The sequence below is a fragment of the Nothoprocta perdicaria genome, unplaced genomic scaffold (assembly GCF_003342845.1).
Source record: "Nothoprocta perdicaria isolate Ctin4 unplaced genomic scaffold, notPer1 scaffold_9, whole genome shotgun sequence".
Lineage (NCBI taxonomy): Eukaryota > Metazoa > Chordata > Aves > Tinamiformes > Tinamidae > Nothoprocta > Nothoprocta perdicaria.
The window spans coordinates 9452262-9479861 of NW_020456198.1; the positions used below are offsets into that span (position 1 = coordinate 9452262).

The window sequence follows — 27600 nt, forward strand, 5'->3', positions numbered from 1 at the left end:
GCTTTTAAAGTTAAATTTTAAGAGAATAAACTTAATCACTGTTAGTCTGGCACCTAAACTATGAAATGTGCATCTGTTGGGTTATGGTTGTAAATAAATTTAAAAGGAGCCTTTAATTTGCATTTTATGATAGCTAAATCATAAGGAACACAGACATGTGACAGATTTTATGACTTGTTATTCTTTAAGCAGCCAGTAGCCTTCAGACTTATGTAAGCCATAGAAGTTCTGAAAAACTGGCGTGCGCCAGAGCTTTTGGAGAAATGCACCCTGTCTTTTAACTGCTGATAACTGATGACTCTGGGTCACGGGAATACTGAGGTTGCCTCTGACTTTTTTTTTTTTTTTTTTTTTAATACTGGATTAAATATAAATTCTTTAAGGTTTTAAGACCTATCATATTGACAGTTAAGATCAATGTGTAAAAAAGTTAAAGACGTTGTCAGTATGCAAATTCTTGCATTTTTTTTCTTTTTTTTTAATCAAAGACATCACGTTTTCATCTTCTTATTTTTTCCCCACACCAGCTGTATTCATGGTCAGGTGGAAAAATACTAAAATCAGCTGCTCACGGCATTCTCTGACAAGGCCTAGTTTTCCTGCCAGTAGTTATATTCAGTTTTGCACTCTGTCCTCAGTGATGGACTGGCACTTGCTGAATAAACCAGAGAGGATAAGCCCACTGTAAATAAAGCTTTGGATTTTATAAGCATCAATAACAAAAAATGCAGCTTGAGAATGCAGTAGACTAGGATGCTTTCAATTGAAATTTCTGTCGTGATGATTACTTTCAACTCTTCAGGGAAATACTGATTGGAAGATATAGAAAGGAAATGAAGATTACAAGACATAGCCACATCCCTGAAAAGGCCAACTCAGCATTATTTTTTTTCCTCATCTTTGGTTATCAGTATTTGGATTGAAGTTTTGAACTTTTCAGTTGATGAGTAGAGATTATCAGGCCTTTTTCAAGGACTCCCTGTAGTAATTTGTGTGCATATTATGTGTGCTCTGACATTTGTTCTCTTTTTTGCTGTAGTTTTTCTGTAGTTATTTACTGGTAAATTAGTTTTCCACAAGTCTTTTCCACCTATTTAATTCTTCCATGTTCAGAACTGTGCAAGTGTGTTATTTTCTGGCTAGTTTTTACTTGTCTTGAGCAAATCTCTATTAAATATCATGATAAAGCTTTGTCAGTGGTGTTAGTACATAAGAGTTTTACTAGTTTTAGATAATTAGCTTTGAACTGAGAGGTTGGAGGGAAAACCTCTACAGTCCAGCAAATTGAATGGTTTGCTCTGCTCTGTCTATTCTGTCTTACTGTCATGTTGTGTCTTGCTGGATGCAGTTTATCTCTCTCTTCTATTTTGCTGTACAAAAAAACAAATAAACTCCGAAACAGTCAAACAAAGCAAACCAACCAACCAAACCAAAACAAAAAACCCTACAATGTGATACTGGTCTCTCAAGCTCATAGCAGTTACAGGAATATCATTATATCCCCTGTGCTCTTTTGCTGTGTGACTGTCTGGTAACCTAGGTAAGCAGATTGCTTCTCTTGTCTGTATCAAAAGTGCACAGTAACAGATACTTTTAAAGAATTCCACCGCTAGTGCTTTGATTAAGAAGGTACCTCGCACTCGCTAAAGTTTTTTTGATATGAATAAAATTATCATTAAATTGAAATTTGTCTGAGGAAAGGCTGGAAATATAAACACATACTTTTGCAGGCCTACAAATACGCTCTCAGATTCTCATGTAAACATGGACAATTAACAAACTGCAATATCTTTTCACTATATGTGCAACTTGAGAGAAAATGAAAACACTTGCTTACGTAAACTAATATTTCAGTTTTTGAGAGTTTTTTATTTGTATCTGAATAGATTCAGTGTTTATCAATAAATCTGACCTTAATGCCATTGAAGATCATTTTGAAGGTGGAAATGATTATTATTCAATTATAGATTGTGCTGTAAGGGGTTATGCTGCAAAAATTCCCTTGGCATGTTGGAATATTGAATAAAACTAGATCCTTGGATCACCGTATTTTAATTAGTAAAGGAACATTGGGTAGCATTTCTAAAATACTTTAGTGTTGCATTATTAATAGTTAAGCTGCCTTTTAATGAGACTCCTAATTGATTTTCACTGGAGGATTTTTTTTAACCAATAAGCAAGACTGTTAAAAAAAGCAAGTATTTGATTAATTTTATCATGCCTTGTATCTTGAAGTGCATAATATTTTATTAAGTCCAGGGCTAACAAGTGAAGACTACAGAACAGTGATATAAACATTTTACAAAAAAACAGAGATCAAATTTAATTCAAAGTAACAAGTATGTACAGTAAGGAACTGAAATAAGAATGAATAGTATTTCTTTCTCATACCATGGTATATGACAGGAGAAAAAAATAAAACACTGCTATAATGGGTTGGAAATAGTATACTATTGCCGTTCAGGAGAAATACATTTAAAAGTCTTTCAGTTAGGTTAAAAGGAAAGTCATACTATGGCTTTTCAGAGTAGAGGATATACATAGAAGAAACATTTTTAGCTAATATACCTTCGAATTTTAATTCAGTTGAGTGAACTGCTGCTGTTATGTCATAATGGGTTTTCAGGTGCTTCTGAAACTTCAGGTAACTATGGTATACTATAAAATAAAAATGTRTTTGAGTAAGTTTTTTTTTTCTTTAACCAGAAAATTAGGCAGTGTGATGTACTAGTGCATATCACAAGTCATTTAGTAATTTGAAACTAGTTGAAATATTTGGCATCTTAAAACTGTAAGATATGCTTTCTGAAGTTCAAAAATAAACTAGTATGTACATTTGTAGGCTTACTAGGCATCTGTAAAGGAGAAAACAGCTGTGATGCAAATTTAATGTGATCTGATGGTGCATACACATGCTGGATGTTAACTATCTGATAATTACTGTTTCCTCCCGAATCCCCAGCCCCCTTGCTGCCTTCAGTGTACAAGACTCAATTCTTGAATATATGAGATTCTCATTACTCAGATTATCTCACATATTCAGTGATAGCTGTGAGGACCCCAAGAAAAAAAATGTGGTTGGAAAGCTGAAGAATGTGGGCTTTCATAGATGTCTTCATTATGAATCCATGGAAATAAAATATTGATATCTCATAACTTCTGTGTTACATAAATTGTTTTGTTTGTGTGTGTATGTGTGTTTTAATATTAAACACATTCTGAATTGTTAACAGAAATTGCTATAAGATCAAGTAATTACTTAAAATTTCAGACTGTTAAATCTGCAGCTCACAAGTAATTACTTGTGGTAATAATAGGCTGGTATTTTTATTATCATTACTATTTAGATGTAGCCAACACAAACATACTATCTGTGCTCTGTGTCTTCTCTATAGGCCTATTTTAAGTTAATAAAATATTGCAAAATATTCTGAGGAATATTGTGATCACAAAATCTGACTTGATATACCGGATTAAAGATAAGAAATGGTTATCTATTCTCTATGTATCCATCTTTTCACTGCCTCTTCTCAAATTCCTCTTGTTCCTCTTATCAGCAATTCTAATCCACTGAAAGGAAGAATAAAAAATGCCAAAGTGAGGGATGCACTGCTGCTTCTGCCCTTTGCCTCCTGCCTGGCAGGCTTGGACAGCTTTAGTGGACCTGAGAAACTGTCTCCCACATATAAAGATGACTTTATATTAACTGTAAGGTGATGAAGGAGAATGGCCTTGACATGACTTTCTTTCGTCTCTTTACTCATGTCCATGTGGTGGGCTCCATCTTTTCATGCTCCAAGATCCCCTTTATAGTTTCTGTAGCTGCTTTGAGTTTTCTTTCATGATAGTTTCTTTAAAGTAATTGAAGCATGATAGTTACTTTGTAATAATATAAAACTTGAGAAGCAAATACACTTTTTTTCTCTCATCTGTTGTGAACTCGTAATAAACTATGTGTTGTTGCCATGTATAAATCTTAAAACTTTATCATTTGATTTTATTAGTATATGCCCATTCATTTTTTATGTATTTTTAAAACACTTTTCAATGTATTTCTTTGAGAATCTTATTTCCATATGGAGCAAACAAACTTGCTTACTATCTCATGGCCAGGAGTCCCCTCACATTTTCTGGTTTGTGAGGTAGGCTGTTCTGCTAGTGTCACTGACAGAAGAGTCTTCACTTAGAGTATCTGAATTATTTTGACTTTTTGATAATTATCAATGTTTTAGTTACTGCTCTGGGAATTAAGAAATAAGCTACTGAACAAACACTGAGAGACACATGTTTCTTCCCGCCTTCTCTAGGCTCAGCCTTGCTCCAAACTCGGCGCTGCGCGCTCGCCTCGTGTAGCGGCCGCACGCGGCGCGCCACCCGTCTGCTCGTCTGCCCCCTGCTGTCGACGAACCGCCTCGGGGCTGCCTGCGGTTCTGGCGCGCGCCGCCTGCCTCCCGCCGGCCGCGACCGGTTCAGGGCGGCTCGCGCCACTCTGCCGCACAGGTGTCCGCTGCCGCCTAAACGGCACTGCGTGCGGCAAGGCGAGCGAAGAGGTGGGAGTTGGAGCCGTGCCGAGTGCGAGACTGCTTGGCTGCAGCGAGAAGGGCTTCTGAGCATCCAGCTCCCTCCTGCCTGCCCCTCGCAGACCCGCCGGTCTGTCAGGTAGCTGCTGGAGCTCTCAGGTCTTTCTTCATCCCCAGCCATGAGCAGAAGGCACTGTAGTAGTTTCTCCTTCAACTCACCTGCATCCCTAAAGTGCAAGGACTTTTTGCCTCTACGCTTTGTAAGATATTTGATTCAAGAGTAAAAAAAGTCCCTCAGAGATGCAACTTGGAGAGGGAAGACAGCATGTGAAGCTGCCCCTCGCTAGAGAGAAGAGCACAAGTCTGCCAGAGACCAAAGATGAGGTGAGAGATATGCAAACCAACAGTCAGAGAAGAACTGGTTTTGRGTGTGAGGAGCCATTGCTGTGAAAACGTGATTCTCCCCCCCCCCCCCAAAAAAAAAAACCCCAACTTCACAGCAGCAGTGGTGGCAGTGGCAGTTAAAATACTATATTATGGAGGGGAGTTGGAAGTCAGAGCAGAATACAAAACTACAAAAGTAGACTTTCAGACTATTCCTACATGGTAAATATTTGGAATTTTGGAATTGTCAGTATCATGGAGATCGGTTCCACTTAAGTTAATAATTTCATATGCTTGAAATTCTTATGCAGTCTTCGTAGAAAAATGTAATGGCCACAGCAGATATGTTGCATGGAAAATTTGAATGTAAGTACAAATTCAGCCATCTTGTAAATCACCAAGAAGGTTCTAGTAGTATAAACAGTCCCTTTAAGTGTTAGTAGATGAGTTTTGAAATGTGTGCACTTGTGCGTTATGTTCATAGGGCTTGTATTTGACCACGACTGAGGAAGACAAATGGTTTATATCCTTTGTCTTTATGCCTTTGTTTCTCCTCAGTTGTTTGTTAGAAAAAATGAGCTTGTTGTCTGTTCTGGGCTGTGTGTGAACTGCAGCAAAATGTCACATCTGATATGAGTGTTCAATAGCTTGATTTGTTTGAAAATGTAGTTGTTAATGATGGAAAGTGAGAAGAGTGATTCTTGGGATGGTGGCGCTCATGTGCTGCTGTGAATTGAAGCACTCGTGTAATGGGACTGTGCCAGTGATTAACAGGTTCATCATAGGGAAAAAAAAAAACCCTGTATGCTTGTGCTCTTATCTTCTTTATTATTTCTTGAATATACAAAAGCAAATTCTTATCCTGTACAGCTTTTTCTTACGCAGGCTATGGTATTCGCCTTTGATCTAAAACTTCTCACCAGTGAGCCCATGAGCATAAGTCCAGTCCAGTTTATTTGAGGTAATAGAGGGCCCAGTCTGCTGTGAGAGTACTCTGTAAGGAGAATGGGACAGGCTTAGAACACAGTGATTTCTTTCCATGCTGAAATGCCAGAGCAGCCACTGGCATATTTGTAGTGCCGTCAGACCTACTTATCATGAGCCTGACTAGCTGTGCCTGTTTTCCATCATATGACAAGGTCGGAGCTCACCTAATCTGTTTTACATGCCAAATTTAATAGCCTTCACTTTTGGTACTGAAATCGTGGCTTGTTCAAACATACACCTGACCATAGTCTTTTTATGTGATACTGAGGTTATAGCTTTGTGAAAGCACAAACGGATTGATGTTTCTAAAGCAGGCTTGTCATCTAAAATATTTGAGACAAGAAAGGGCAATCATGTGTTAGAGCACAATGATGTGATAGACTTGTTTTATTCTAAGAACCATGCAGAAGAGCGCAGAACTGAAAATTACAGATTTTTTTTTTTTTTTGCTGAAAGCATTCTGTTGTATAGAGAATACAATTTTAGAAATGAGACACTTCTATGTTACGCAGGGAGTGCTTTGAAGAAGTCCCTGCTAGGATGCCTCTACTGGGCCTCCCAACATGATAATTTGTTTGGATTATTTATTTTTTGTTAGAATCAAAGACTGCTGCTTTTTAGTTCTGTTTTCAGTTCCTTGGCATATTATCAGAAACCTGAGCTGTTCTACTAAATTCTGTTTATAAAGRTTGTGGTAATCCGCTAACAGAGTGCCTCAGTCCTTTTGCTGTGTTTATGCTTGTAGCACTTGTGTGAGGCAACAGCAACCTATCATGTGTATTACTGATAGGGAATTTATGCCAGCAGAGTTCATGGTTTAAGTATGATCAGAAAAGGAAATCTATGCATCAACTTGGCTTGATTCTGTATTTTGTCATTGCTAGGCTTGCATAATCAATGAAACATCTTGTGTTCCCTCTGCCCTCCCTTGTCCTCGGAATTGGTAATACTGAGGAAGTAAGGTTTTTAGGTGTCAGAGTTTACAGTTCTGTGTTGAGTGTCTCTGTGTTGAGACTCAGAGTGTCTATTGAAAGTAGCAGTACAGGAACCAAAGAGCTTGGAATTAAAGAAGATAAACGCAGTGTAAAGCAAGAACCTTCAAAACTGCAGTTATATTTTCACCTTTTATTTTTTCATATTACTTGAAGTTTAATAGTGTGTCTCATTTTTACAGTAAAATATTTTCATGTATTTATTTCCCACTTATTACTCAAAACTTCATACAACAGTCATTAAATCTCAGCACCTAGATCTTCATAATACTCTTGTTCGGTAGTGCAGTTTGTTTTGTTTGAGACTATGCTTAAAAATCTTACTCTGTATTTAACATTCCCTTATTTTTGTCAGTGCAAAATGTTTTCAAGGGGGAAAAAAAACATTTTCAGTCTATTGGTAGGAAGGCCATAGTTCTAACATGAAACAAAAACTTAACATTGGTGTTTGTCCATTAACAAGAGAAACAAAAGTTTTATTTTTCTTGTAATTTGTTTCTTTATGCATATGATAATCTGTGCTTTATGAATCTGTCAGGTGCAGGTGTATTAGAAAAAAAATGAAAGTTTTTATTTAATGGTAGACTTGAATTTTTTTAACATACTTTTAAAAATTGTTTTTCCTGGTGACAAATTAAACTATCTATATTGTTTGAATATATGTTGCAGCCAAATATTCAGATTTCTATGCAGCTTAGGGAAGAAAGAGAACTTGATAGCAATAATAATAAAAAAATCCCTCTGCAGTGCATTTTAATGTAACTAAATTTTTGATCATGGTATTTTTTACAAAGATATATTTTATTTATAAATGCCATTCTAGTCTTCAGTCAAGTATTATAACAAATATAGGATACCCAGTCATTTTATTGCAGTGATTATAACATTAGTATTTCTCAGCCCTGTTGAAAAACAAACTCCCCCAAACTCATCTGGCGTAAAGAAGTATGTCTTCAAAAATACTGTGCTGACCCTTGGCTGCTGAGAATCTAGGAAGTGCAGTGGACAACAGCAGTCTCATGTAAAATGCTTTTAGCCTCAGGACTTCCAAAGCACTCTACCAGAGTGGTTTCAGACAAGTGCTTTTCAGCCTGCCAGCACATTTCAAACTATATGCTGGTTGTGTGAATTGAATTTTTGGTGATGTTTTTCATAACAGGAATAGCAGAAAAAAACAAAACAACTTTGAAAATAGACTATTTAAATAGATGATAAAAGTCTAACACTACTAAGCAGATTAGCATTAAATAAAAACTGACTGTAGGTTTATAATAAATTAAAAATATATTTTGAGTCTGATGCAGTATTTAAGGAGAAGTGATAATATTCAAAATTCAGATAGGCAGAGCTAGTGTGTTTCAAAGTACTGTAGCTTCAAGAAATCAAACTTTTTAAAATGAATTACCCAATGATGTGCGTAAAGTCAGAAATTACTGGCAAGTAGTTATCCTGGAACATGGCTGGTAAAGTGCTGGTAGACCGTGGTAGATTGTGTGGATTTGTTCATTTCCTTTCAGTGGAAGCAATTTAGCATATGCAGGGCACAATTTCATATTGGCATTTAGTAATTGATGAGTCCACAGAACTCCTTGGAAAAGTGAAATAGGAAGCTATAGTTCAGTAAATCAATAAAGTGCTTTAAAGGAGTAGTTTTTGCATTTACTATATTGTTTCTCATTTCACGGTAGATTTAAAAACCAGCACAATGAAATACAGTAGTGCTCTATGGTAAATAAAACTGAGCCCACTGCTTACTTTACCCAATATTTCCATGTATTGTATTAGACTTGGTTTACTGAGGAGATGCTTATAGCAAAAGTTGTACTTGTGCAGACATAAAGATGACTATAAATATTCTCTATTTTAGTTTCCATTTGCAAAAATGTGGATGAAAGTGGAAGAAAGCAAAAAAGAGAAACGTAGAAACAGTTAAGATCCACTGCACGTAGTTGGTTTGCCTCAAATACATGGATCATTTTTGTAAGACAGAAAAGGGATGCTGGGAATGTATAGAAATCTGAGAATTTATTCCAAGTCCATTTGCTGCTATAATATGGATGCTTCTTCCATAGCTTCAATCCACCTGAAAAAAAGGGCAGGGAAGAAAAGATGGTATGTGCAAAGTGATATAATTCCTTCTAAAATAAGCTTTTTAAGAATACAAAACCTGAACAAACCCTCAATCTTGTCTCTAATAAGAAGCCATAGTTTTGTGATTAAGACTGCGGCCTGGGTGGCAGGACTCTTAAAATTCTAGAGTGCCCTTCACCAGTATTTTAATGTGTAATCCCAAAGAGAGCACATGTCCTTTCTTAGGATGAGAAAAGGGTAACCATTGAAGTAGGCTTAAAACCAACAAAACCTCTCATAGAAACTCATTTACATCCCTGTGTGTCTTAAGATTCTGGCATTTTACTCACTAATTTCATGATTATTTTATTATGCAGCAGCAGTAACAATGAATTGTGAAATTTAAACAATTGCTTATTAGAGAGCAAACTAAGAAATGGATAAAAAAGGTATCTGAGAAGTTGCTTTGCACTAATCATATTTGAGAGACTTACAGGAGTGTCTTTTGAGACTTGGCCTCCTTATTTTCACTCTACATGGGAGCAAGTTCTCCTTCCTGAAAGAATTGAAAAGCACTAGGTGCTTTTCAACTAGGTAGACTTCTAATGTCACCCAGGCCAGTCAGTTTTAATTGGGTTGCATACTGTCAAGGTTATTTGTTTCCTCTGTAATGGAAGGCATTCTGAAGTAGAGGGAAGAACTCTGCATAAACTCTTGGCCTACTCATACGTTAGTGTGCAAGTCTACCCCATACCTCTGTGCTGAATTGTTATCTTCTGCTCGGAAGCTGTAGAAGAGGGTTTGCTTGTGGTAGAGATGGAAAACTGCATCCAAGCCTCCTTCCTCCTTTCCTTGGGCAATGGTGAAACCCAACAAAGGCAAACTTTCTGTGGCAACCTTGTCCTGAAAGCGGTCAAGAAGTGAAAGAAAGTTTAGAGAAAAGGTTTGTAGAGAGTTTGAGAACTCTTTTGAATGCCTTATTGTGACACAACCCCCGTGTCCGATAGGACCACTAAAACAGCAGTGCAGATTTGCTGCTGCTCTAATGACTGTTCTGCAGTGGTTCTTAGTAACTTGGATTAGCCTAGACAGAGGTACTGCCAGTGTACGTCACCTATTCATCTAGTCTACCTTAGATCTGAACTCAGGCAATAGCTCTCAAAATTCTGTTCTTCATGGCCATCCTCAAGGTCAGATTAGCCATTGCATTGTCTGCCACCTTCAACAAAACAATCCAGGAGGCAAGCTGGGGAGAGGCTACTGAGATTATTGGACAGTAGAACAGCAGTTCTGAAGGCCTGCACTATGGTAATATTCAGGAATATAAATAGAAGAGGTGGTTACACAGCAACATTACTGAAGCAATCAATAGGTTGGTTTGTGGTCATGATCAAATCATGTATTCACTTGTGCCTTGATTTTGTAGGGAAGGGTAGAGACAAAACCCACTTGTAGCAACTTAAAGATGTTTTTGGCTCAGTGAATCTCCTTGCACTCTCAGAACCACTGCTAGCCAAGGTAGTAAACAAAATGCATAGAATTCTTTAATTGATATCTTCTCTCCTTGGTTGTAATGAAGAGCTTAAAGGGCAATACAGAAAGCGATATTCTCACATCTGAATACTGTCTGTCATGGTCAATACTTGCAGGACAGATATGTCCTATCTGTGCTTGCAAAACTAGAATTTTCTCCTCCTCATCAGAAATAGATCACACATATCTACAGAAAAATGTAGCAGATTTTTCTCTGTCACACCATACAAATGCAAAGGTCCTTGAAGTCTTTATAATAAATGGAGTAAAGTTAGCAGTATGTAATAGCACAAACTGCAGAAGTCAAGTAATGAAGAGCGGTTTGTGCAAGAGGGCTGCCAGGGTCCAGCTGGGGATGTGTTTGGGCCCATTGTCTAAAGATAGGTCATAGGAACTCAGCTTGCAATTTTTTTAGCACTAGCTTTGTGAGGAAGGTGTCATGAGAATTGCCATTTTTACTTCTCACCGTTACTTGTGTGTCTTATAGGGAGTAAAGGTGGGAACTCATCAGTACAGTGAGAAAAAATATTTGAAGTTAGATTGAATACCTCATTTGCTGAATAGGTGTAGAGAACTTTGCCCTTGATAACAAACCAGCGTTTCTTCCAGTGTCTTTTGCCTCTCTTACATCTACTGAGATAACCACTGATGGTAGCTCCCTCTGCTGAGGCTGCCACCTGGAGCAGAATGGAAGAAATCAGAATTTGTGATGGGAAAGGCTTCTCTCCCTCTGATATATGCGTGTACATATAACACCAGAAAAACAGCTCTTTGTCCATGAAACTATAAGACAGTTAAAAATATGATTACAGAACTAACATAAGTATTAGATTACCATTTTCTTTTTAATTGCTTGAAGACTTTTAGCTTTACTTAGTTCTCAGAAAAACTGGTGAAAATATGCAGCCAAGTTATTGAGAAGAGCAATTTGCAGTAGTGCTCTAAGAAGCTGAACTTTTCCCTTTTTTCAAGTCTGTTATTTTCTTTTTTTCTTTTTTCCTTTTAGTCTAGATCAGAAGTATATGCTTCCGGAAGAGAAAGATAATCTTGTGGCTGAATGCCTTCAAGATGTGGGTATATTTGAAATAAATTTATATTAATTTACGGTATTCACTTGACTGTGAGTTCATTTCATGTGTGAAATATTTTTGAGGAGAGTTACCGTTTCACAGCAGGTAAACAGTTCATATTAATAAACATATGCTGCCTCCTTGTGGATAGAAAGGCAATAGCTTTTTCCCAGCAGTGGTGAAATTCTGCTTTTCTCTTGGTTTTTACAAAAGTACTGAATTTGTGTAATTCTTTGCATTACATGCTTGCATCTGTGGCTCAGTTTCAGCTCATCACAAATAAACATAGGGAATTCCCATGATTTGAATGTACAGAGAGTTCAGCACCTGTTCTCATCAACACACTAATTAATGCCTGATGGTTCCTTGCTGAAACCTTGTGTTCTGTAAGCAGCTTATTTAGCTAGTCTATATTAGTGTGATCAGCAGCATGTTCTTGGAAGAGCTAATATAGCTGATGAAATTCTGGCCCCAGTGAAACTGGTGGGAATTGTGTTTATTTTCCTTGTATCACCAAGATGAGACTTAAATAAACTGGTCTAATTTTTTTTTTTTTTTTTTTTTTTGGTAGACTGAAGAATTTTCTTGAAATTTTAGAGACTGGAGTACTCTGTTTGAAACTTTAATACCATTACAAAAAATAGGAAATTATAACTGCATGATAAAAGTAGACTAGGGAATGGGCTGCAACAAGTGCACACAAAAAAAATGATAAACATTGCTGCTGTAGTCTCAGCATACAGCACTTAAAGTTCTTTCCCTTTTCTCAGGCAGTTCCCTGGCAGTTTCCCAGTCTTACCTCCATAAGAGCTGAAGGAATCTTCTTTTGCTTTTTAAACGATGAATAATGAATATTGTGGAAGACAGAGGAGAAGGCACTGTTCGAACACCTGGATGAAGTTGGAGGGAAGCTCACACTTAGTGGTCGCTCTGCAAGATTAAGAAAATTGAGAAAAGGAGAAGCAAAATGGATAAATTGGTAAGACTGCTGATACATGCAAGAGACATGATACACAAACAGCTAAGAAACTGCAGTGCCTACTCCACAGCAGGTGGATTTTYATCTTAGCTTTTCTCTCAAATTACTCCTTTAAGTCTGGTTAGCTTGGTGGATTGCATAGCACTGCAGAGTAACAGTAATGCTCTATAGCGTGAAAGCAGATTGTAGGAAAGCTGACAAAACACAACTTGTTTTCTTTTAACTTTCTTCTAACAGTATTAAGTAAATGTCTAACATCTGTTCCCTCTGTGTTCTGTAAGACCTCTGTAGGATAAGCTCACTAATTGGACATTCTTTCTCTAAGAACCTTTTGTCTTTGAATTCTGCGCATGTGAGATATTCTGTCTCTGTCAAGCTTTAGTACTCCCTGCAATAGAAGATAATACTTCAGTACTGTTGTCTGAGTACATCTATTGATGATCTATTTCTAGCAACACACATTATCAAGAAGTTCTCCTTGAAGCACAACATCATGCAGCTGTTTTCAGGGATAGCCTACAAGAACAGTTGTGCCAGAATATTACTTATTATCTGTTCTTTATTTTTAAAAAAACTCTAATGGTTGCATCAGACAGTCCTTACTGTTACTCTGATTTACCAGACGGCCAAAAGAGCCTTCTGAGAACTGGCTTGGCAAAACAGTTCTCACTGCCATGCAGTCTGGCACTCTTGGGGCTCATTACATGTGCCTCATACTTGAAATGAGAAATCCTCTGTAACAAAACACAGCATGGCAGGGAGATCCCAAAGTCGTCCTCATTACACAAGCAAGCAATGATTTGCTAAGAATGAAGGAACCTTACCCCTTTTTTTTAATTCCAGGTAGCAGCTATCACAGACTTTGGCTGCTTGATCTTTGAGGTACTTCATAGGGTATTTATTTCTCGAACAATTTCGACACACAATCTGTTTCAGAAAGGTGAGATGAATGTAAATGTCATTTTACATCAATATACGTACACGTACACATACAAAGCAAATTATCTGAGCTGGCTAGCAGAGAAAGGAAGTTATTGGATCAGATAGTTATTGATGGTACTTTCTGGGTTTTTTTTTTTTTTTTTTTTTTTTTTTTCTTCTTACACTTACACTGTTGCAGGCCAAAGCAAAATTATCACTGTACTTTGTTGCACACCACTCGTATGAAACTACCATTTGTAGCTTTTTTAGTAATGAAGCACAAATAGACCTCTGTAATATTACATCTAGTTACAGGTTTTTGTTAGTAGCATTGTTTGCTGAAGCAAGCTTACATGTTCTTCCTTTCCCAGGGATGGTACAGACAGATTCTCTTGTGGAATCAGAGAAAGGTAAATACCTTTTCATACTGGAAAAAATTACTGATAGAGTTTGATACAATAAAGTATCACTGAGGCTAAAAGATAACCATGGTTCAAAACAGCACTTCAGGTTAATGTAGATAGTACAAGTCTCTAGGGTCAGTAGAAAGCACTGATAAAGGAACAAAAACACTGGAAAGGCTATAGATCCTCTCAGCCTGTAAGGGCAAAAACCAGCATCTCTTTAATGGAAAACAGAGGAATCTTTCCATTTGGCCAGAGTCCTTAGGCTGTATTTTTTTTCATCTTTCTTGGAAGATAATTGTAGTAGCTGTTGTTAATGCAGGGACTACACATTACAGTGTACTGTACATAGTCTACTACACAGTAGTAGACTGGACTAGATGCACTGCTGTGGTCCCAAATAGAGCCTGTATTTCTTGTTTAATCATTGGTACTCGTAGCTGCAGATCAGATACAAAATGCTGACGATTATTGATAATCAGTGATGTTTATCATATGGGCCTTCCAGTTTATGACCTTTGGGAATTAATTTGGTCCTGAATGGAAGGTTACCATTGTTCCTGCTAGAGTAATAAGTAACCTGAATAGTTAATTCTCTTCCACAAAAAATCTTTATGAGAAATCAGATTCTGTTCTTGATATTTCTACAAGCTTACAGAAGTTAGAAGAGTAGCAGCTGTTGTAGTAAAGGGATGAATAAAGCTGTGCTTGTACAGCTCTTACCTTCCCACAAGCATGGCAATGATGGCGTCTCAGGGTGAGGGTAAAGTCATTACCACAGTTCATGCACATCATGACATGTGACACAGGTACCAAAGTAGGAGGCCTCTCACCCAAGGGTATTCCAAGCCTTTCCCGTAGCTTAAAATCAAACAAGAACAAATGAAGAAACAGCCACACTTTTTAAGTACGCTCAGTGAGTCCTACTTCTTCATATACAGTTCTCATTTCAGTATGTCTTCACCTGCTAATATCCCCACATTCTCAATTTCTTAATGAACACCTAAGTATGAGATGCAGCTGTTTCTGAGCTGAGAAACTGTAGCCAATCAGGAAGGACTGTGTTGTGAAGGTGAGGCTTGAAACAGGTAAAAATTCATGTACATCTATTACTGTCCATTCATTGACACTCTTCTACTTACAACAAGGATCTTATTCATAGTATATGAAAATTGCATGTCCTAATATGGTTAAACCTATCCCTTTATGATAGCTTTTGAAATAATACCATAAAAGTCTTCACAACTTTGAGTTGTAAAAGGGGCTGTGCTTACTATTTCATTACGTCTTGGGGCAATTYTATGGTCAGGGGACAGATGCTACAGAAAGCAATTAGCTTTTCATTTCTAATACCAGCCATGATTTGCACAAAGATGAAGTTATCACACAGGTTGAGCTCAGGCTCACAGATTCACAGAATCACAGATTCACAGAATATTTAAGGTTGGAAGGGACCTCTAGAGATCATCTAGTCCAACCTTCCTGCTCAAGCAGGCACACCTASAGCATGTGGCACAGGGYRGCATCCAGGYGGGTTTKGAAGACCTCCAGAGWAGGAGACTCCACARCCTCCCTGGGCAGCCTGTTCCACTGCTCTGTCACCCTAACAGTAAAGAAGTTGCTCCTCACCTGGAGACAGAACTTCTTGTGTTTCAGCTTGTGGCCATTACCCCTCGTCCTATTGCTGGCCACCAGTGAGAACAGCCTGTCCCCTTCCTCCCTGCATTCTCCCTTCCTGAACTTATACATATTAATCATATCCCCTCTGAGCCTTCTCTTCTCCAGAGAAAACAGGCCCGGCTCACTCAGCCTCTCTTCATATGAGAGATGTTCCATTCCCTTAATCATCCTGGTAATCATCCAGGCTCATCAAATTAAATCATGGATACACTAGTTCCAGTTCACAGCAGCTTAGTGTTTAGCACCTGTGAAACAAGCTCTTGTACCTTTAAAAGACTGTTGGTTACGAGAATTCGGTAGGAGGAAATTAGACCTCTGCAGCAAAATAGGATTTAAATGCAGAAAAATTACATTCTCCTTGCATGCATTCAGATCTAAATCAGAAGCAGAGCTGCATAAGCATAAATATAATAAGTTATATTTTTATTTTCTGGAAATGAATATATTTTATGTTGCTAGACATTTGATTTTTTTTTCCTATTAAAATTTTGAAAGCAGATTAGTTTCAGGCCAGCAATAGTATCCTGCTTTGTTTTTGGAATTGTGAAGGTACAGTTGGAGTATTGCTGGCGGGGTTTATACTTGCAGTGAATTATGTGTATAGTACAAGCGTAATTAGTAAGTAGTTTTCTTACAGTTATGTACAAAGTTTGAAATTATTTTTAAAACCCGTAGGACTAAATCCTGCTAATCTTCCTCCAATAAACAATATAGGTTTAAGCAAAGACCTCAGAATACCATGTGATTAACATTTTGGAGGTGGCTGATGAAAATTGTATGGTAACTAGGAAGTGAGAATGAATTTGTCACATAGGTTTGAATTACCGGTTTAAATAAAAATAGTAAAAATGCTCTGTCATTATGAACTTTTCTTTTTTGTTCTTTCCTTCCTTCTTTCCTCTTTCTGTTTTCCCTTTCTTCTTCCTTTCCCCTTTTCCTTTTCAATATATTTATTTATTTTGCTATCATTCCCCTTTCAGCCTCTGAAATTGTCCTCTTACCTCCACACTGCTGTGGAAGGTGGAAGTGTTTTGAGTTTTGCAGTCATCTGGGATGTGTCTGCTAATGCAGCTGTACCAGTCATCCCTTTCTGAGGAAGAGCTGTGGAATAAAACAGCATCAGTGTCATGCACAGCAGAGATTGAACAGAGCAATTTCTGGATGAGAAAAACATTGCTGTATGTATGTTTGCTTTTCACCACCAGTGCATTGGTGTGCAACTAGTGTTTCTTTGACTAGGAAAAGATGAACTGTCAGGCACAGGATGGTTAGTTTAGATCTATGGTTAGGATTGCAACTGAGAATAGGCAGTGTTCAAAAATATTGCAAGCTAATCTCTGACTCGTAAGACATTCAGTTCTAGATCATACAGGGTGGTTACATGGAATGTCTCTTCTGTTTTGTCTGTCCTAGTGTTAGGCATTCTAGAGTATGTAGTGTTGGCATGGCTGTTCAGTGTTTTTGCACTCACCTCTTCAATAGAATGCTTACATGATCTCCATGTTAGGGCATGCAGAAGTCTGGCTCACTGGTAGAGAGTTGTATATTTTTGTTTCTCTCTAGGTAGATCACAAATAATCTTCAAACTCCTGACAGGAGACCAGGACAGCAGTTTGCTGTCCTCTAGCTGCAGTTTTGCCTGGAAGCTAGTAGTTCTCCAAACTGGCACCTAGATGCTCCATTTGCCCTAGACAAACCAGCAAACTTAGACTTCTCTGCCAATTCACCTCTCCCAGAAAAGCAGCATGGCTGTTAATGTCTGGTAGTTCATGAACACAGCCCTCTGTTAGGGCAGTTAACTATTCTGCCTGTGTTAGTTGATTTCTTGATCTTTCCTGCTGTGACTCCAAACTGAACTCTTGCTGACCATCTAAGACTGTGCAAAGCCCTAGCTGCTCCCAGCATCAGTCACAGGAGGGGATGAAGTTCATTGTGGTCTTCCTCTCTACTAAGTCATCCAGCCATTGACATTAAAACAACCTTCTAATCTTGTTTGTAAAAACTAGCAGTGACATCTTTGCCAGCTGTTGTGCAGCTGTGATTTTCTCACACATGCTCAGGAAGGCCACCAAACAAGACATCTGAAAACAACTTGTCTTTTGTGGACAAGGAGGGATGAGGAGGAAGAAAAGAAGTGCCCCTGAGTTAGAATCCCTCTGTGACCTGAGCGTAAGCCTTCCTCTGTGAAAAACAACAGCCTATGTAGAATGGAGCAAAGAGATTCCTGAGCAGGTATGTAAAGTGTGTATAGGTTAACCTCATAGCACGACAAGGGGCTGTGATGTAGGAGATTCTCTCTGACAAGAGTGACACAGCTAATCAGATCTTATCACTAGTAAAAGATCTATCAAATTTTATTTTCCAAAGAAAACTGAGAAAGATGTCTGTATCTTCCAGTCAAACCATATTCCCAGCCTGCAGAGAATTAACTGAAGTGGTTCTTCAGCSTTTCTCTTGCTAATTCTTAGAAATCTGTCCACTTGGAAATTAGTATGTCTTAAAAAGAGAAGAAAATCATGAGCCTTATAGTGATGTAAGTTAAAGTCACTTTGTCAAAGACAGGTAACAGGGACAACATGCTATTAAACCCCGGATGTCTAACTGGTCCCTATAACCTTTTTTCYACTCTGTTAAACATACCTGGGCAGTAATCATAGGTTGCTAAGAGTGCCTAAATGTGGGAATAACACCTTGGTCGTGGTGAGTAAGATAATTGGTATCAGTTATCACTGACCCCTCTCTGTTAGCTATTTGCTTGACTGCATGAAGGCTCAGAGGAATTTGTGCTGAACTTTGGAGACTTTGAAGTTATGCCTCAATTCGCCATTGCCACATTTAGTCCTTGTGCAGTTTCTGGGCTGCACCTTGGGCAGAGCTGTCATTTATCCCTGTGCTGGCTCATATTCTTTTGCAGTATTTAGAGAAATAGAAAAAAAGAGTCAAACTGTGACTGCATTCTCCRGGACAACAGGAGAAAAGACATCTGTGCAACACAGAAAATGGACTGAGATGAGATTTTGTTTCAGTGTCATCACTATTGCTCTGAATTAGTGTGTCATGGAGGTGATTCCAGGTGCTTTCTCATAGTGCTCTGGTATTTTATATGGGCAGCACACTATTACCTCTGTGTCTGAGAAGAACATTTTGAAATGTAAAGGAAAGTGTAATAGTAATAATCATCCCCCATCCATCAAGTGAATTACATGGCTGTTCGGTTGAGTAAACCATGTAGTAAAACATGTCTCTAAGCTTTGGTCATCCTCATTTTACTTTTTTTAGTCCCTGGCACTCTTGCGTAAGAAAAGGTGAACATTCACCTTTTCTTATGCAAGCATAAGCCATTGAGGGTTGGATTGTGATCAGTGACTGCCCTGCAGTATGTGTTTGCAGAACCTGAGTAGGAGCAATATATGAGACACAGTCCTTAGGGAAACTTGAAGCCATCTGGTACTTCTCTGACTCTCCATTTGGAGAGTGTAACATGCCATGGGTTGTGCAGTGTGGTTAGGAGAGTGCTGACCTGCTGGTATCTCATCAGTTTTGCCAGGGAACCCAGAGACGGAGAGGAAGAAATGATCAGTGTTTCCTGGGTAACTTGTGGCAAGTTATTCCAGAATGAGCAGCACAATCTTAGTGTTCCCAAAGCTCTGACAAAGAGTGAGGCTCAGTCTAGCTCTATTAGCAAAAGTACAATCTGAGTTTTAGGCTCTGATTCTATCCATTACCAAAGCAACACAGCCCCCAGTGGCCTCAAATGCTTTGCTGACTAAGCACAGGCTTAATATGAACATGAAAGGCAAAGAAACAACAAAATTCAAAGCTGCTTCTGAGAGATGCCAACTTCCCTTACACTGGATGAAGGGGACACACAGCAGTTTTTTCCCCTCTACTGTACAGAAGTAGTGTACACATCTAGTCTTTTCTAACAGAAAGCGGATAACTCAATTGTGTGTATTTTGGAGATTGTAATGAGTGTGTAGCTCAAGGAAAACCTTGGATATTTTCTGATTTGTTGGTTATAAAAAGAACCAGAGAGGCTTTGGCAGGTAGCTGAGCATTGCACACAGATGGCAAATGTTCTTGGAAAGATGAAAGCTCCAAAATCAGTGACCAAACATGAAGGCATCCTTCCCATCTAATGTTGCACCGTGTAATTCAGGGAAGTCTGCGGTAGTAAGARACTATAATTAAGGCATGTTGTTGTAGTAGGAGACAGCACCTTGTTGATAGGGTCAGGCAGTGTTCATCATTTTCAATCTTCAGGATGTTCTGGGCTTTTCCTGTCACTGGGCAGCTGACCTGGAAACAAATACCATGATTGTGAAGGTGGACATGAGTTAGGCTGTCTATAACCAGTACATTATATGTATCTCTATGTCTAGTGTTCTGTAACTTCCAGCTGTCTGTTTCCATACGTCAAAGCAAAGGGGTGAGCCCATAGGGTGTTGTATTGCTGTTACAATGAAGAGTGCACTGTATTTCAGTGTGTGGATGGTGCTGAAGAAGAATAAATGTCTGTTTAGCCCTACTCTAAAGATAATGATCAAATTTGAATATGATGACCTTCAGGGATGGTCTGACAATAATAAGAACATGTTGGTAAATCAGGGCCAAATTCATGCCTATTCCTGGAAGAATGGAAATAACTTTCTTCCTAACACCTAGACTGTATGCAGCATACTTCTCTTCAGTGAATGCCTGCCTGTTTGCAGCAAGACTTTTCAAGAGTCAAAACTTTTTTAAGATCTGCTGCTCAGATTAAACATTCCCTCTACCACCGAGTATACCAACCACTTATTGGTAGCAGCAGCCACTTATTAATATGCATCTGTCATGCCAGTGACTCAGTATTTCAAGTGTACCTAGCAGGTACTTGCTCTGCATCTCTATTCCACTTAGTGGTGGAGCATTTTTGCAATTCCTTCCCCAGCTGGGCATACAGAATTAGTTTTAGACTTTGATGTCTCTAGGGTTATCCAGACTTAGCCTCCCACACTTTCATAACATACCAACACCCCTTGTGTCATTCTGCTGGAATTAATAATTAATTAATGGAATTAATTATTCTCATCCTGTGTATTTCCTCCATCTCCAAACTTCTGACTTGCCGCTTCAAGCCCTCTTTCAAATAAATACAACTTGTTATGTTAACTGTAGAACAGTTATGAATAGGTTCCTAGAGGGAAGTATATAATGGCAGGCTGGGTTAGAAGCAAAGATCCCTTTAGCTCCTCCTGTTGCACAGAAGCCAGTGAATACTTAGGGAAAGAATGTAAGAGCAAGATAATTAGGTCCAGTTTCTGGCAATCTGCAGTTTAAGGATTTCACAGAATCATAGAATCATAAATGTTGGAAGGGACCTCTAGAGATCATGTAGTCCAACCTTCCTGCTCGAGCAGGCACACCTACAGCATGTGGCACAGGGTGGCGTCCAGGCGGGTTTGGAGACCTCCAGAGAAGGAGACTCCACAACCTCCCTGTGCAGCTTGTTCCAAAATTTGCTGAATAAGATTTGCTGAATAAGAGACCATGTCTATATTATTGCATGTAATAGTACCCAGTGCACCTTTTTTCTATGAAGAGCACTAATCACTTTTTGAATCTATTAATGCTGTATCATCCATTAATTTGATGAAAACAGTCAAAGGGCACATAAAATACAGGCACATGAAAACTTATGTAAATTTGTAGTGACAGGAGTTTAAAACCAGGCAGCCTAAGCCCTAGTGAGTATGCTGTAGGGGATAATCATACATTTGCTGTAGACAGGGGTGAATGAACAAAATGGGATAATAAATCTTTTCCACCTCCAGTTTCATGATCAGATAGTAAATCTGATTTTGGCTTGCATTATTCATGATCAGTCTGAATAAGGCTGTAATACTAATTCAAAGCCTTACAGATAACATTGCTATTTGTTTGCTTTATATTATTTTTCCTTCTAAGTCCTATGAGAAGCAAGGTGAGTCCCCTGCTAACAAGTCCATCCTTCCCTCCCCTTGCACTCAGCTGCTAGTGAGACATAAACCAACGAAGTACTAAAAACCTACTATACAAATTTAATTCTAGGTGCCTTCATGCCTAGGTGCCTTCATTACCTTCATGCCTGACACAGCCAAGGTGTTTTTCAGTCGGTATTTGCCATCCTTCTGGGGATATGTGTACAGCAGAACATCATTCATCTATATGAAGAGAAAGACAAAATCAATAATTTGTAATAGGACTTGCCAGCCTGACCATTATTTCTTTGGGAGATGCCCAGAATAAGCAGTAACTTGATGAAGTGCTAGGGCTGTTGCTAAAGACAGGCTTAAGCCGTACAAGTTAGATCAAGACCTGCATTTCCATGGAGCTCAAGGAAGCTTGGATCCTGGATATTGATTCCGTCTCATTTTTGATTGCTGCAAATGGCTAAGCCAGTGCAAAAAAGACTCCCTGAGCATTGTTTTTGCTGGTGGTTTGGTGGTGGTGTTTTTTTTTTTTTTTTTTTTTTTTTTCTCTCTCCTTAACTCTTCTGCCCAGTTTGGGTGAAGCAGCTGCTTTTTGAAGGGCAATGCAGTGCAGTATTCAAGTTGGGAAGGGAGCCTGTACATTTACTACGTGCAGTACAAACTGCCTGGAATGCAACAGCTCTGTTTCTCTCTGGATTCCACTGACACTGAAGCTGTGTTTAGACCAAGTGATAGGTCTTTTGAGTGAGTCTTAGCTAATACATAGTTTAAAGCTCTTTTAATATAGCATTTTTCAAGAGAGTATGTAAAAGCATACTGAGTCAGAAGAAAAGTTTCAGACTCTCAGTAAACTGTTTACTTCTTTTGCAGCAACACAATTTCCATAGAAATTTCCGTAGAAATGGTGACAAATAGCTTGTCATAGTTTTATGCCATTTACTAACAACTCCATAAATTACTTTCCATGCTAACATCAATCCAGTCAGCACAGTGACACCTGTACAGTAGTGACCACACAGTTATTCCGAATTTAACTAGGGTTGTACATAACCAACAAATTAATTACAACAAATGGCATATTGAAGATATATATCAGGCTTGGGTAGGAAAACTTATGTGAATGTAAACCTCAGGGAAAATCAAATGGAGGCTGTTTTCCCTTGATGTTATTGGATGTGTAGGTTTCACTTTAAGTCAGTAGCAGGCAAGGACTGGAACAGCCAAATGGGGAAAACGAAATAAAAAAAGACAGACTTTAGTACTAAGATTAGATAATACTCTGGATTCCCTAATGAAGTCTCACATTTGTGTGGTAATTCTGCTGTCTACTGAACGTTCCAAGGCTTATTAGAAGAAAACAGTAGTTCTGCCAGTCATCGGTGCCAGTACTTGAAGTTTGTTTCAAAACGCAAGAAAAAAATGACTAATTATGAGCACTAAGCTAGAGAAAGTACACTGCTAAGACAGGTCCTTAGGATTTGGCAGCACGTACTCCTGGCAAACCCCATTTATTTTATTTTAAAAGATACATATTTCTTTAAAAAACAGCTTATTATTTTATTACTGTTGATTGAGGAAGACATCCTAGTGAATTCTGTTATGGCAGTTTTGATTAACATAGCAAGATTTTATTTAAAATTATTAATGGTTTTGTTTTATAATTGCCCATTGGACTTTCTTTTTTCTTCCTCCTTCTGTTTTGTAGTGCAATAGAGGAGGGCTGTGGCTCTTAATGTTTTTTGAGGTCTGATCAGCCACAGTTTGTCACAGCGAAATTACAACAGATATTTCGAAGCTCGCTAAGCAAGGCACACAAAAAAAAGGATCTGCTGTTATCTTTTTATCCACATCTGTGGTTGAGAACTCACTGGTGGCTATATGAATGGTTTGTGCAGAACTATCATCAGTGCCAGTGGTTTTAAAGAATTCTTTCATTTCACACTCTGCTTTTCTGTATACTACTGCAGGCACATTGTTTTCTGAAGCAGTGAGGTCTGAGCTATAGTAAAAGCAGATTTTGCAGACTCTCAGATATTTGTGGTAAATGAACTAAAACTGCCACGGCCCCAGGGGACTTCCTTGCAGTCCTTTCGGACACACTTCTGTTTGCCAGAAAGCTTCCTGAATAATGGGGATCCCCAGACTGCATGAATGTCAGTGCGGGACAGATATTCCTGTTCTGCACTGCTGCATGCACAGGAACATTCATTCCCCAGTAAAACAGTTAATAATGAAGAGACAGAGATACTTCTGCCTCTCCAGTGCCTTTCTTTATAACCCCTTCTGTTGTGATGGGGATCTGTAACATTAGAGGCCAGAGCAAATTTTGTAATGTGCACTGTTYGAAATTTCTGATTCAAGCAAATTTATCTGTGCCCATCTGAATTGCTGGCACCCATACTTATTTTGTCTGAGAGCTCCTACTTGAGTTTTTTGTGTGGGTTTTTTTTGTTTGTTTGTTTTCTGACTGTTTTAATGTATAGTTTTTTTGGACTCTGTGTTGTTTAAGATGGTGCTAACCATCTACTGAGTGTCAGTGGAGTATCCTGAATGTATGCTGGGGCTGCATTTTCCAAGCTCAGAATTCTCCTGTGTTCCAGCTCTGCTGGATAGAGCATTAAACAAAGTCTGCTATTTGATGGCAGTTTCCCCTACCCCACTTCCAATACAAGCAGCCTTTGTAGAGAAATTCTTGGAAGGGTGAGATAAGAGATAGTGTCCGAGTTGCAGAATCCTGTAGTTGAGGGGCGATTATGGGGCCTTCTAGCGTCAGCAGCCCATACTATGCTGCAAAAAAGCTCCAACATCCTTGTAAACACAGACTGAACTCAGGAAACAGGCGCCCAGCAAAACTTGCCAAACATCCTGCCAGGAAACACCAGATTCAACAAAACCATCAGCCTTCACAAGACAGCTCAAGTAGCTTTGTAGTACATTATACACCCATAGAAACACATGTACCCCAAGAATGCCTGAATGTTTGTGCTGGATACTCCTGCCTGTAGGAACTGAGCAGAGACATAAAACATTTCTTAGGGATTCAAAGCACAGGTTCACACATATCACCAAAGCACACTCTGACTGCACAGATTAAGAGTTTGGCACGTGCCCAACTTTTATAGCGTATTCTAACTATATCTTTAGTTTGATGGACTCATATTCTGAGATGCTTATGGCTTAAATTCTCAGCTTTACCTTCAGCATATACTCTTACACTGAAGCTCTTTCCAAACCCTAGACTTCATTCAGCTCTAGATAAAGTTCACTACAGAGAACTTAGAAAAATTCTAGTTGTATAGAATTCTGTTTTGTTTAGCTGAGGTAAACTTTATCATTTCATCCAAAATCAAAATCAAAGTAAATCTATACATATCAGCTTCTGATGGCCTTTTTGGATAACAACGGGCATGTGCAGCATCATAAAAAAAATCCAGTTCTGAAAGTTTGTGTTGATATCCATATTAGGGTAAATCGTTATATTGCAGGAGTTCTTTCTTTGAAAGGATTTGTAAGGATGGATTTGAAAGGATTCTTTGAAAGGATTTGTAAGGAAGGCCAATGATGGATGATAGGGGCTTAAGACTGTTACAGTAAAGGCCCTAAATGCCAAGACACATGTTGCTAAGGCTTTGCAGAAGTTGTCTAAATGTATTTATCAGCTAAATAATCTGTTAAACAAYCCTAGAATGGCTTTGACATAACAGTAGTTACAGATCCTTCAATTAACACCTGAATGTTTTTGCAGTAAGTAGCACATTCCACAAAGATTCTCTTTCCTACAGCTATAGCATTACTGTACAATCTAAGGGACTCTTGAGGTAGAGGAAATTGAGGAAAAATTAACTGAATCCAAAGGCAGATCATTGCCAATGAGTTTACCACTGTTTTGAACATCCAGTCGTCCCCCTCAATAACAGACATTATATAGGAAGCCTAAAGCAGATGCAGTCTCACAATGCTAAGGTAGGAAAGGAACCAGCTTTGTGTGATCCTCAAACTAATAAACTATTTCAGATTCTTTGAATTTTAGTTCAGTTCGAATTTTTTCTCTCAATGTAAAATACAAACCTGATTTCTGATACTTCTTTTTAAGTTTTATATCTCAGTTACAATAGCTAAGCTTGTGGCATTGCAATATTTACCATAATAAATATGATTATGATGACAGAGCTATGACTACACCAGAAGAAAAGTGATAAAAATATTTTTGATTTTTTGCCTCACTTTTAGCCTCAATAAAAAATGTTTATACAGCCCTTGCAGAGGCAAATTTGTATGCAGAAAGATCAGCAAAGAAAGCACATACCATCTGTTACCAAGTGGTCATCAGTAGGCCTCAGTGTTACTCCCATAGGGAGCACAGTTCTTAGGATCAACCCTTGATCCCATAGTGACTATTTATGGCCTGAACATTTTCCCTTAATTTCTCCAGAGTCACAGTTCTGACTTTTTTTTTTTTTTTGCTATTTTTACAGTCTGTTGATGCAGTTTCAGTAAAACAGCAGTGCAGTAATCTCATATTTGGAAGATTTGGGTGAAATATATATCACTTTCATTACATGAAAATCCAAATTTTCACAGAAACCTAAGAAGCCATCAAAAGAGTGAAGTAAAAGCACTGTGTCCCATCTCATCTGACCTTTGATTATGACTGTTGTGTGATCATGGAGGCAGAGAAGCTGAAGAGGAACAAGGAAGGCCCTACTCATACACAAGTATGAAATAATAATAAACATAGGAAATAAGAATTAATGGCAAAATTTATGACTTCTGTAATCAGCCATCCTTCCTCCTTACATTGGTCCCAGAGTGAAAAGCTGTCAGTATTTATAGAGGCCAAAAAAACTCATATTCTAGGTCTATAACCCATTTACTTTAAAATAAATTCTTTAAAGAGGGTACTTCAGTGCTAGCAATAACACTTAGGATTTTATAGCTGTTTTTGCTAAAGAACTTTACAAACATGAGCATATACACATATGAAACTTCTAAGACAGTGCATAAAAATGTCTGCATATATTCTCATATATTCAACTTTGCAAAGTTGAGAATACAGCTCATAAAACTGGAGTTTAAGATACTCTGTAAAGGCTCATTGTAGGGTGTAGTACAAAACAAAATCATGAGCATTAATGGCAGTGGTTATAAACCAGTGGATTTCTATCTCTCTTGTTTGTTAAATACTTTTTTTTTTTTTTTTTTTGGTAAGGCGGAAGGTCCACGAGAAACGAAATGAGTCGTTTGTTTTCTCTTGATGATCTTTGAATTTTCATCACTGTCTTATAGCTGGGGCTATAAGTATCCAGGTGGCAGAGGGCTGCTCTCCTGTACTCTAGTATGCAGGGCCACTGGGGGCATGTGTGAAAGGGACTACTGTTAGCCAACTCATCACATCACTGCTCATGATTAAACAACCTGCAAATAYGATGTTTCTGCCCTGATTCAGGTCTGGAAAAACCCAAAAAAGATAAAGACAAAAATACAAAATGTTACCAAGAACAAATGCCGAGGGTGCCGTTTTTTTCCAGAAACTTTCATCAGTGTTCCCTCTTTAACAAAGACCTGAAAGAGAGAACAGTAGGTTATAATGCGGAGGCTTTATTCTGAAGTTTACTGAGAACAGAGAATATTTCTACTAAGAACTCACACTGCTTTCATCATCACAGGAAGAGGTGAATACCTTGCACTTGTTAGTCTTTACCAGGGTTGACCATACTGCTCTTCGTGACTTTCACTTGTGTCTGTACCAAATGGATTTGAAACCTACCTGGCGGACACCACTGTCACAGATTGCAAAACTAACATTTAATAGGATACAGACACTATCTTTTGTCTTTTGAATATTCTCTAATTAGAAAAAACAAACAAATACTGAAAATTCTATTTTCATCATTTTACATCTAAATAACCAGGTCTGTGCACATAGTCTCTACATGTCTACAAGCACAATCATTTTATTCTTTCCTTGTCCGTCCCTCTAATGACTGTGCCTGTGGATAGTCCAGAATAACTGAACTATAGCAGTCATCAAATCTCTGATAGAAAGTTTTTATGCTAGAAGAGACCAATCCTCTGAAATCTGCATACTCAATTTTATTAAAACATTCTC

General features: G+C 38.3%; 1 protein-coding gene across 1 annotated transcript in view; it reads right to left on the bottom strand.

Annotated features, from left to right (window-relative positions):
- Window positions 1-7621: 7621 nt before the first annotated feature.
- FGD5 (FYVE, RhoGEF and PH domain containing 5) overlaps window positions 7622-27600 on the bottom strand; it is an 82646-nt gene continuing 62667 nt past the window's right edge. The window contains exons 11-20 of the mRNA XM_026052513.1: window positions 26985-27053; window positions 21639-21722; window positions 19760-19839; window positions 16542-16641; window positions 14584-14721; window positions 13360-13462; window positions 12356-12486; window positions 11035-11163; window positions 9708-9856; window positions 7622-8966 (exon numbers count right to left, since the gene is read on the bottom strand). Coding sequence (XP_025908298.1) covers window positions 8930-8966; window positions 9708-9856; window positions 11035-11163; window positions 12356-12486; window positions 13360-13462; window positions 14584-14721; window positions 16542-16641; window positions 19760-19839; window positions 21639-21722; window positions 26985-27053 — 1020 coding nt within the window. The 3' untranslated portion in view covers window positions 7622-8929. The remainder of the gene's footprint in view (window positions 8967-9707; window positions 9857-11034; window positions 11164-12355; window positions 12487-13359; window positions 13463-14583; window positions 14722-16541; window positions 16642-19759; window positions 19840-21638; window positions 21723-26984; window positions 27054-27600) is intronic.